We start from the raw sequence: 12,579 nt of genomic DNA, 5'->3' as shown, positions 1-12,579 counted from the left end.
ACACGTAACGCCGTGTAAGAAATTTCAACCCACTCTCTCTCTCTCTACTTTTGCTACCAGGAGCCAGCAGGCGCCCTTGACCCGACCCGGGACGCTACGCCCATGTACTCCCAGGTGGCCCATGTACTCCCAGATGACCCATTCCTGTCCGGGCCCCAGCACCATCCCTCTCTCTCTCTCTCTCTCTCTACCTTAACTACTGTGTTTGTCGCTTCATCCTCGCTCGATCTGTTTCTCCTAATTAGTCTGTTTTTGCGACATTGAAGACATACAGATACGAACGTGAGTGATGATGGTGATGGTGATGATGACGGTGAGAGATGGCAAATGGAGAAAAGGCCAGGTAGGTTGTGGGTCGCTGTGTGAAGGAGCGTGTCCCCTCCTCTCTTGTCTTCTCTCCTCTCTGCTCTGCTCTGCTCAGCTCAATTGCTAACCTCATATATAAAATCCCCTTCTTCTCTCCCATCCCTAAATCAAAATCTCCCCTTCTCCTTTCTCTTTCACCCTCATTTCAATTCCTCTCTCTCTCTCTTCCGTTGTCATTTTCCCTCTTTCTTTCCAATTCCCCTGTTTCCCAAACACATTCCCCTTTCTCTCGCTCTCTCTCTGGTCATCTCACCAGACAACCCTGACTTTCATTAATTGAAGTCTTCCGTATCATTCCACTGTGCATCTGAACTATTACCTGGTTCCCAGCTGTGTTTGCTTTACCCTGTAGAGAGTGGCACTGCATTAGAGCATACACCTCATAATTGAAAAACAGGGGACTCTGTTTTACTTATATTCGCTGTCTTATCCCTATCTACTTACAGGCTTACAGCTCATCAACAATGGCGGAACCACCAAGTCCAGAACACGAAAGCTCCACCATTAATTCACCCTCATCTTCGCCGTCCTCATCTGGGTTTTCTCACCCTTGTCGAAACTCGGTCCCCAACTTGTCTCTGCACCGCGGAGTTCAGAATACCGCATGCGAGAGGAGGCTGAAGAGAAACAACAATGGAAGCAGCAGCGGCAGTAAACATCCGGCGTACAGAGGAGTTCGGATGCGAACCTGGGGCAAGTGGGTGTCCGAAATTCGCGAGCCGCGCAAGAAATCTCGCATCTGGCTCGGCACCTTCCCCACGTCGGAAATGGCCGCCCGAGCCCACGACGTCGCCGCCATGAGCATCAAGGGCGACTCAGCGATTCTCAACTTCCCGGAACTCGCCGACTCGCTGCCGCGCCCGGCATCTCTCTCGCCGCGCGACATTCAGGCTGCTGCGGCCAAAGCGGCCGCCATGGATCTGAATCTGAACTCGTCGTCCTCGCCGCCGCCGCCGCCGCCGTCGGAAGCGTCGACGTCGGAGGAGCTGAGTGAGATCGTTCAGTTGCCGAACATAGAAAGCAGCTTCGACTCGGCTGAGTTGGGAAGCGACTTCGTGTTGGCTGACTCAGTGGATAGTTGGCTGTATCCGCCGCAGGCGGTGGAGGAAGGTGAGTTCTGCGGATATTTTTCTGACCAGATACTGGCGGCTGTGGCGGCTCCGGAGAGTGTGATTCCATGCACCTTTGAAGCTTTACTGTGGGAATATTAGATTTGCGGAAATTTTGAGGATCCCTCTAAGTTTCCTTCTTTGGGTAATTGTTGCATATACAGTTGATGTTCATTAAAAAAAAAACTATGTTTAATATTACTCATTCCCTTACTCTCATTTAATTTAATTTTTAAATTAAAACCATTAAATTTTATTGCATAGATTAACTGATAATATAGATTTTTTTTGTTTAAATTTTTTTTCCTCTTTCATTTGTAAAGGGAAAGGCCGTTAAGAGCCAAATATTTTAAAATGTGTAAATTGATGATTCTGTTTAAACATTGTTAGATTCATATTTTTAGTAGCGCTCATATTCGATATAATCTAAAAAAAGCGGATTAAACAAGTTATAACCTGCTTAATTTATACAAACAGGTTAAACTTCACTAGTCCCCAACCCTAGTATGTATTAGCTTAGGAGAATGCATTTTATAGATACACAAAAAATCAAAAAAGAAAGAAAGAAAAATTCACTCTTATCCTTATCTTAAACAAAAATGTCAAACAGGCCCTTCGGCCTAATCGTTCATCTTCTCATTTTCTTTTATGGAGATAAGGGTTCAAGTTCTTACGAGAGCACTATTGGTTGCCTTTAAGACATTTGGACAGCTATTGATTTCTGAAACGGTTGGATCTATAATTCGAGCCTACCCCTATGAGGGTCATATACAGCCATACTTTCGAAAAAATATAAAATAAAAAAACAAAAAAGAAGAATGTCTTTAACTAGGTGATGTCTCGCTCTTATGTTGAAAACAAAGTTCAATAGATAACTAGAGTATCAATTAAATTAAGCAAAAATCATTTAACGTAATAACCTTTTTAATTAAGGTTCCAAACTAGTTTCTTGCTACGACCAAAAGTAATAATATTAATTAGCTATTAAACGTAATATTTGACATATTTAAATTTAAATCCTGAATTTAAATTTGTATGAATTTTAATGAAAGTGTAAAATATATCGAATTTTACCCAATAAATCTCCACAAAACTAAATCTAAATCACGAAATTCATATTTCCAAACACATAGTAGGGTATTTAATTCATTAATTAATATTATCTACCCCTTAAACTTTACAAAGAATAATAATGTTACCTTATCATTCAAACATCATACTTATACTTATTGCGTGATTTATTTAATTATATCATATATATATATATATATATATGTATAAATATTAAATAAAAATAACTATAATTTTTTTAAAAAAGTGAAACTAGAAAATGATGAAAAAATTGCCGTTGGATGATTAGGAAATGCATGAGTGGTAAATTTGACGCATTCAAAATGAGCCGTTGGAATTGAATTGATGATAAATTTTGAAACATGGTGGATGATGCAGACTTGCAGTGGACAATATTTTGTACGTTAAGCTGAAAGAGATGAGACGCAACCAAGTTTCAACATTTTCAGATTTTAGTCAAAAAAATGTGGCCATGACTCATGAGATCACCTATTATTGGCTGCCTCCTCTAAGATTCCAATACCCTAATGTCCATTCACATACTTCACTTAATATCATACATACATACATACATACATGCATACATACATAGGTCAAATTTGATGGCCAAGATCTTGTTTCTTTAGAAAAAATAATCATGTCTGGTGATAAAAAGTCTATTACAAACAAGATTAAAGAAATAGTATGAAGTTATGATGATAGAATAAGAGAGTTTAACTAAGAAGGAGAAGTCCCTCATTAGAGAGATCTGAGAAGTATTGTCAATTATCTTTCTTAAAAATCAACTTTGATCCAAACTTTGATATGGCTCAAGAAGTATCACCAATTATATATATGTCTGTTTCTATGCATATAAATATGTATGTATGTATTTTTCTAATAAGTCTGTTGACTTTGGTGCAATTTTAAGAGGGGAGGTGAATTGGAGATTTAAAAAAATTTCTCCCTTAGCTTCAACTAATCCAGCAACAGTATTACATAACTTAAGGTCTTTCTAAAATAGACTCAATTCCCTGAGCAAATATGTTTGCAAATATTTAAAACAATTAAAACATTCATAGCAGTTCAAGTACTAATATACATGTGCGGAATTGAAAGTGTGAAAATTAAATAGAGAGTCAACACAAAATATGTTATCGGGGTTCGGCAAATACTGCATATGTCTCCGCCTTGGCTCACAAGCATAAGGATTCCACTACGACTCACTTACGAGTGGAGCGGCACCTAATACAACACCTTACCAGAATGGTGCACCTAACTTTCCTAACCGAGTTAAAGTCAATCCAAGACTTTTCATAGGACAAGTCTCCCTCTTCAAGCCACGCTTGGAATACAACCAATTCAAGATACAAGATGCGTACAAAATGAGTGCTTCTCCAATAAGTAGATTTGTACCAATATCAATCAATGCACATCAACAAGATAAGAACTATAAGGTCAGTGCTATATGTGTGCAACAACACTCAAAATACTGTCTATATTCAATAAAGCACAAGAGTGTATTAACAAGTTAATCTTTGAAACAATGTATAGATGTAAAATCTTAATAACAATTTAGGGTTTCAAAGATTTTCACCATGAGTAATCAAAATATCTCTAAAATATTTTCTCAATATTCAAGGGCAAGAGATATTCAAAAAATGAGTTTGTGAAAAGATTTTTACACACTCAAAAATACAAGCTCAATGAGTCAATAATGATGCAAAGACCCACTAGCTACAAGATTTTTCCCCCACACAAATTTATTAAATAAAATCTAGGGAAAAAACCTTATGCTCAACTCTCAATCCGAAAATCAAACATACAACACAATGAGAGTTTTTAAGCAAATGAGAATAATGTATAACAACTCAAAGAACTCTCACAAGGATTGATTTAGTAAAGGAATAATAATATGTGAGGATATAGGCTTGGTATTTGGAAAAAGCTCTCTAAAAAATATAGGAGAATATTTTTACTAATCTAAGTGTTAAATCCGCTTAATTGAGCAAATGAACTTGTATTTATAGACTTGACTGAAATTATAGTCGTTGAGGACACGCTGGGTATTTTGGAAAAATATTAATTGAGTTTAATTAAAAATAATTCAGTTTAACCTCGGTAAAAATTGACCAACCCGAGAGGTTCGGTCTACTATTTTTAAGGTTCGGTCGACCAGATTACTCAGTTCTGTCGAACATGGTGTTTTTGAACTGAGGTGTTCGTTGACCAAACTTGAGGCGATTTTTGAACCTTCGAGGTTCGGTCGACCAGGCTAAGTTTGGTTGACCGAATTTGGATGTTCAGTCGATCGAGCCATTTTTCAACTTCAAGTTCAGTCGACCAGGGCGTTGGGATTTTCCCATGTGCTAGTTCGGTTGATGAGTGCATTGATGTTCATTTTAAGCTTGGTCGACCAAATAGTCAAACCTTTGACCTCGGGGAGCTTCGATCGACTGAAGTTGTTCTGTATGTTAGGGTTCGGTCGATCGATCACACTAACTTTGTGCATTCAATTTCTCTCTTTTAATGACACTCCTATTCATATATTTGTTACTTCTAAGTTATAAGAGGCTTTTTTATGCAATAATTTGGGACCTATGGTCATTTTAAGGTCTTTGAGCATTTTAATTAGTTCAAAAATCAGGCGTCGGTCGACCGAAAGGTGATCCCTGAGGTTCATCTATGGTCTTGAGTTTATAATCCTTACATGCATGATATGCATTAATTATCACAGAACTTTCATTATAATTACAGACCCAAATGATAAATATAAAAATACAACTTAAAACAGACAAAGGCTTCATGCTCTGCTCCTCGGGAATTCCATGGATTGTACCAAAAAATGTGCTCGTTTGAGTGCTTCTCGACTTCTATTTTTCATCTGTCATCTGTGTTTTAGAAAGGTACACATGTTCATACACTAAGCACACAGATGAGATACTATGGTTTGTCATAATCAAAATAGGAGACCGGACTCAAAAAGTCAACAAAGTCTATTCTTTGTAGTTTATTTTATATTTGTTCATTCTCACTAGTGCATTAAAAGAAATTAGTGATGATTTCAATTAGTCTTTGTACATCTATGATTTCTTAAGAGATATCATAATGATTAAAGTGGGTTTCACTATATGCACGCGTGCGCGCGCACACACACACAATATATATAGGGGTGTGCAAACGGTCGATTAGACCAAGTTCAGTTAATGAACCGAATTAACTAAAATTTTTGGTTAACAATAATCTCTAACTGAACCAACTGAATTAGGTGTTGTAATTGAACCGTACCCGACCAAATTTGATCGAAATAATTTAAAATTAATTTTAAAAACAAAATATGATTGCAAATTTTAAAATTAATTATAAAATTAATGTTTACCCTTTATTTTAAAAAAATAATTTAAGAAATCAAACAATTATATAATATATACTATATCAGTTATATTTAATATTACTAATTTATATTTAATTTTTAATTAATTAGTAATTCGGGTAATTTGGTTAACCGAATTAAAATTCCCCATACCCTAATCGAAAACTAAATACCCGAAATTATCCAAATTTGTAACTGAACCGACCGAACTCAGTTGGTTAATTTGGTTAAACCCAAATTATACTCACCCCTATATATATATTGTAATAACCCGAAAAAAAATAATACTTAAAAAAAATTAATTAAAATTATTAATTAATTAATTGGTTACACAATATTAAATTAATGTATTAAATAAACAAATAAAAATAATTGTATGAAAAAAAAATTATTAATTAATTAATGAATTAATTAAATGTTATTAAATTAAATAAATAAATAGTAAAAAAAAAAAGGAATAAAGATATATATGTAATATTTATGTAAACTTAAAATATATATATATATATATATATATATATATATATATATAAAAGTTAAAGTATAAGTTATATATATATATATATATATATATATATATATATATAAGTAATGTTAAGTTAAAGTAAAGTTAAAAAAAAAAAAAAAAAAACAAAACAAAAGCAGGAAGCTAGAGAGGCTTCCTGTGTGCTTCTTCTTCTCCCAGTTCCCTTCTCTCACCCTCTCTCACTCCTCCGTCTCCGCCTCTTTGTCTTCTTTTATTTCTCGACGAGTTTATGGCGGATTGGAAAACGGAAGGTGCCGTTGGATTCGTAGCTCCGCCACTGACATTTCTACTGAAGCAGATTTGTCGTGGGAACGGCTTAGGCACTGCTCCTGGGGAAAGGTAATTTTTTCCTAATTTCTCAATTTCTGGTTAAATCTACTGTTGAATCGACAATCAGGCACCACCACGGGGTCCTAATCGTTGTTGTCGTCATTTTGACGTAGATAATTTTTTAATTGGGGTTTTCTAGGCCCTACTCCAAAGCGAGAGTGGGATTTGAGAAATTTGACAATTTGGCTAAATTTAAGGGTATATTTATTTATTTAGGAATTATGACCCTAAGAAATATTTAAATAATATTTTATTCAAGAATAATTTATTGGAATAAGGAATTTAATTTCAGGGTCTGGGTGAGTGCCGCAGGTATTTTTCGGAGTCCTTGTTGGCGTAGTTCAAGAAATCAGGCAAGGGAAAAAATATATATTAAATCAGAATTTTTATGAATTTAATGGAAAAATAAATTGTGTTATATGTACGTGTATATGTTTCGGTACGGGTAAAATGCCAACTGATTAAATTATATTTCTTTCGAATTTAGGGTTGTTTATTAGATATGTATATGCGAAAATGAACTGATGAAAGTGGAAAAATATTTTCAGGATAATTAAGTAAGAAATGAAAGGTATTTTCAGTATATAAACATTAAATGTTGGTTGACTTATTTTACAGACAGTGTATGAATTTTATTGTTAAATTGTGTGGCATGAGATTCTGTGCAAATATATGTTAAATGTATGAGATGCAGGCTAAGTAAGTAAAGCAATGAGAATAAAATATGATATGGACAATATTGCTTGTGTATGTTAAATGCAACCATGTAAATGTAAGACAGCTGAAAGATAGCCATGTTAGCAGATCTAGCACACTTCTGTGTAGACTAACTGATGACAGCTAAAAAGAGCTATGTTAGCAGATTTAGCACGTTTCTACGTAGACTAACTGATGACGGCTAAAAACCAGCTGTAGTACGAAGTAATGAAATGAAAAGTTATGCAATGAAATGACAATGAAATGAAATGACAAAGGTAAATGATGTAAATGGGAAAGAGTCACTTACAGTGAAACGAAATGTAAAGTTAAGTTATGAACAGGAATGAATGTGCATGAATGTATAATGACAGAAAAAAATGATGTATTATGATAATAGAATTATGTATGCATGTAGAACATGTTATGATTGGGCGAGGCATACCTTTCGCCTGAGGGCTTGCTGAGTAAGGCGAGTGCACTAGTAGCTTCAGATGTGGCAGTAGCTGCATAACGCACTAAGGCAGAGGGAATCTACTTGTATGGGCGGGTAGAATTCCCTATCCTTGGGACCTTTGCCGGTAAACTATTGTTGAATGCGTGAGTATGAGATTAATTTAACACTTGAGGGCTTACTGAGTAAGGTGAGTGCCCTGGTATGCTGTAGCTGCGCCCTTTGGGTTGCCTAGGTATCAGAGCAGAGGGGTGCTACTTGTATGGGCGGGTAATCACCCCTATCCTCGGGTAATCTCGTGGGTTAAACATTTGCATGTGTTTGATTAGGTTCAGGGAATGATTTCAGAAATTATGTTAAGGATTTTCAAATGTTAAATAATATGTCATATATAAACTCATGTTTGCCACACACTGTTTTAATATATGGTTTCTTCCCTTACTGAGATGTATCTCACCCGAATATGAATTCATTTTTTTCAGGATTTCTCAGGATCGAGCTTTGAGAGCTCGAGTTTTTATAATACATTTTTGAAAGATATAAGAAAAAGGGTATATTTTTATATTAATTCTTATATGTATATTTTATGTTTTATAATTTATGTTTTAAGTTTTATAAGATATGGATGGTTGTGAAACATACTGGTATTAGTAGATAATGTTTTGGAGACATGTATATATTTGAATACTAGTGGATGATTAATTTATTATGGTTGGTAGTTAGAATTAGTAAACTCTGGTATTATGTTATATGGAGATTATGGTTATGTTTTCCGCTGCATATGTTATGGAATATGATTTATGAGGATATTATCAGGTATAACGCGCCGGACCCGGGTTTAAAGGGTTGGGGCGTTACATATATATATATATATATATATATATATATATATATATATATATATATATGTGTGTGTGTGTGTGTGTGTGTGTGTGTGTGTGTGTGTTTTCTAATATGCATGTTCTTGTAATTTGTTTTACATTTGTTCTTTCTCACTAGTATCTTAAAAGTAACCGGTAGATTCTAATTAGTCTTTGTACATTCATGGCTTCTTAATTAAGAGATATTAATAGCGATTAGACTACAAACTTTTAAGTCACAAGGTTTTAAATTCGACTTTTAGGAGCGAAGAGAAAGGATACGAAATGAAAATGGATTAGTATACGTCTTATTTTGTTTAGCCCAACTTGGACTTTTCAATAGATCAAGACAAAAAATTCTTTGTACAAGAATCAATAGCTAAATATCCATACAAAAAAGATAATCAAATTTATTGTAATAGTATATATGGGTATAGTATAGTGATACAATTTTGGATTTTTCCTTTTTCAAGCTAGCTCCCACATGATTTAGGGAATGGGGAGTTATAGGTTTGAATTCTAAGGAGGGGTGACGTACATGAATGACTGACTTTCAAATAACAAAGAAAAAAACGTGATTGAAAAGTTTTGATTGTTCAAACTTTTTGGTTCACTGTTATTTTGTTTTTTTATGGATATGATTAAAATCAACCCTTTGAAAAAAAAAAGCCTCTAAGTAGCTGTTGGAAGGCCTGAACGGTGATTTTTGTTGCTTGATTTAACAAGGGGGTTCCATATAAAACAAATTCCCTAAAATGCATAATAACACGAAATAGGTGACGTCGATATTAGGTGTTTCATCTCATAGCTGACAAACAACAATAATTTATCATAAAAAAAATTTAAAAAAAATTTAATAAAGGATTCTCTAATTGCACTCGAAAAAAACTACTTGCTAGTAAAGGCATGTAGATTTTAACTTAGCCTCCTTGCTTGGCTTTGAATAGGAATTATGGAAGAGAACCAAACTTGACAATAGTGCATAATCCAAAAAAATGAAAAAGAGAATGGGTTAAGTTCAAACTTTATCTCATTGCCTAGTTTTGGATAGTAAGTAAGAGGGACAACCAAACTTGGCAATGGTGAAAAAGATTGTATTTTGTTAGTTACCATAAAACACAGGCAATGATGAAAGAGACTACTAAAGAACAAACCTATGTAAAGCTTTGAATGATAATATTAATAATGATAATATAATAAAATAAGAAGAAGAAGAAGAAGAAGAAACCTATGGCTTAAAAAGAACCACATATACAACCTTATTAATTGACTTTATTGAAAATGTACAAAACCCATTGAGCTTAAGAAATTGTCAATGTCAAAGTTTGATTTATTATTTAAATTAAACAAGAAAAACATACAACATAGAAATAAAATACACACACGCGCACGCGCACACACACACACACACACATATATATATATATATAAAGATGATTTGAAAAATAGACCGACCAGCTTGATCTATCTTTAAGTTGACATAAATGTTTTTCTCTTTAAAAAAAGAAAAAAAAAAGAAGAAAACTCCCTCACATTGAATTAAATTAAGCCAAGTAAAACCCAGAATTCACATTAAGCACAAAATTAAAGCCAAGCATTTACCAAATGAATTGTGTTGAATTAGGTTAAAATTCTTGAAGGGAAAGAGCATCAACCTATAGCAAATTAAATATATATTTGCATAATTGATTATGATGAAGCTAACAAGCTAACCTTACCCATGCTTGTCTGCTCACTTGTCAATGTCAAAAAATGGTAGCCCCAAAATCATTTATGTAAATGGGGTTTGCCTTTTGGGGACAATAAGGGAGACATATGCAATATTATAGTATTATATATATCTAATGAGTTAGGAAAAGACATTTCTAATTATGTGTAGAGTAGTGGCTTCTAGTCTCTCCTCATCTACCTAATATCTATTTTGGATGTTTCCATCCAAGTTATTTTTCTTTAAAGCTGGAGGAGCAGTTTTTTTTTTTTTTTTTTCTAATTCATAGAAATTAAGATTCATTTACATTAAATTTTTTTCTTAAAAAATAATTTTTATTATTTTTTTAAAATATTTGAAAATTAATAATATGCAAAATTAAATTTTTATTCATTATTTTTTACGTGTTATATTTTTCTCACATTTTTTTGACAATCAACATAAAAATGAAAATTTTGATTTCCTTCGATTTTTATTTTCTACCCCTAATATTATTTTTTTTTTAAATTTCCACTAGACAAGAAAAATCTTCATAATTTATTTTTTGTACTATTTAATAATAATGCAGACCACTTCTCTTCACTATTTTTTTTAAAAAATTTCACACCCGCTAGAAATTTTCCTAGCATTAGTGCATGGAAAAAAATTCAACTTTTTCTTTTTCTTCTTTTGGTATGTAGTGATTATATATATGTATGTATGTATGTATAACACATAGTTAATTAATATCATTGTCTATCCAGCTTTTTGTCATTTTGTCCCATTCATGGAAATTAATATTATGTTTCGATTAAAGATTTTGTTTAAAAATAATAATTTTTAATTAAATATTTAAAAATTAAAATTAATGATATGTAAAATCAAATTTTTATTCATTATTTTTTACGTATTATTTATATATTTTTTTATATTGGTCCAATAAATTAATTTAACACATAATTAATATCATTGAGGATCAACAGACAAGGACCCTCCACACTATTCAACCATACAAGTTTGAAAGCTATTTAAGCTCTTTCTCATGTTCAAATCCACCTGTTGTTGTTTTCTTCTCAATCATTATTTCCATAAATAGATAAATAATTATAAATTTATATATAATTAATTAATTATGACATCTTTTATATGTGGAACTCAAAAAGAAAAATCCTTTTCCGCACATGTAACCAAATTGATATCAAATTCCACGGAATTATGAGATTTCTTGTTAGAAATAGTAGTTTTTATGATATTTGTAATAATTTTTCTTCTGTTGGTACGGCTGACAATGCTACAATTTTAAAGTGGTTGGAAGATTAATTTATGGTATATGCATATTTCAACCTATCACTTGACCTTAACATTTGGCTAAATCTCGATTTAATATTTGATGTGATTCGGCTAAAATTTTTAATAAAACTGTATTTTATCATATAATAAATCCCTATTTAGTTGCAAAGAATAACTTTTATACTTTATTTCTATTTTTTTTTCATAAATTTATAAAATAAATTCATATTTTCCCACGTCAAACTTGATTTATTATAAGTTCTATTTTATGTCTCATTTTTTATAGCTAAATATGAAAACAATAATTCTTTCATATCTCTTTACTATTTTTCAAGTTTCAAAGACTAAAATCTCCATTCAAAAAATTAAATTGTTTCATATATTCCTTTTTTCTCCTTACCATTTTTTAAATTCCAAAGACATGAAATATTTAATTGAAAGAATGACCTAACAAATAAATAATGATTTACAATTGTACTAAAAAATATCAGGATGCAAAGAATAAACTAGCTAGTAAAGTACAAAAGAAAAAACAAAAGAAAACTTGGAAGTGTTCTTTCTTTAAAAGAAAAAACCCTAATTAACATTACATGTGGAGAGCTTTATAATCAAATAACTAAAACCCTAAACCCTAAATCCCCTATATATATATATTAAAGTGGCAGGTTATAGTCCACTTTCATTTGTTCTGCTAAAGTCCAATAGAATGTAGCCGGTGTGGTTGTTGAGATGACTCAATCAACGTGATTCTAAAATACTTGTGGAATCAATATAGGTCATTCCATTTAGAGGCCTGTTGCTGCCGACCTACTAAGATAATGCATTCTGATCAAAGAAG

The 12,579-nt window shown here is 32.7% G+C and overlaps 1 protein-coding gene across 1 annotated transcript; it reads left to right on the top strand.

Moving 5' to 3' along the window:
- The first annotated feature begins 225 nt into the window (after positions 1–225).
- LOC131157159 (ethylene-responsive transcription factor TINY) lies at positions 226–1,726 on the top strand. Its single transcript, XM_058111092.1, has 2 exons — positions 226–343; positions 813–1,726. The coding sequence occupies exons 1-2, from the start codon at positions 290–292 to the stop codon at positions 1,575–1,577; spliced, it is 819 nt and encodes a 272-aa protein (XP_057967075.1). The 5' UTR covers positions 226–289; the 3' UTR covers positions 1,578–1,726.
- The last annotated feature ends 10,853 nt before the right edge of the window (positions 1,727–12,579 follow it).

The sequence above is a fragment of the Malania oleifera genome, chromosome 6, assembly GCF_029873635.1.
Source record: "Malania oleifera isolate guangnan ecotype guangnan chromosome 6, ASM2987363v1, whole genome shotgun sequence".
NCBI classification, from domain to species: Eukaryota; Viridiplantae; Streptophyta; class Magnoliopsida; order Santalales; family Ximeniaceae; genus Malania; species Malania oleifera.
The sequence above is the reverse complement of the archived record's forward strand: the minus strand, read 5'-3'. Positions and strand labels throughout refer to the sequence as shown.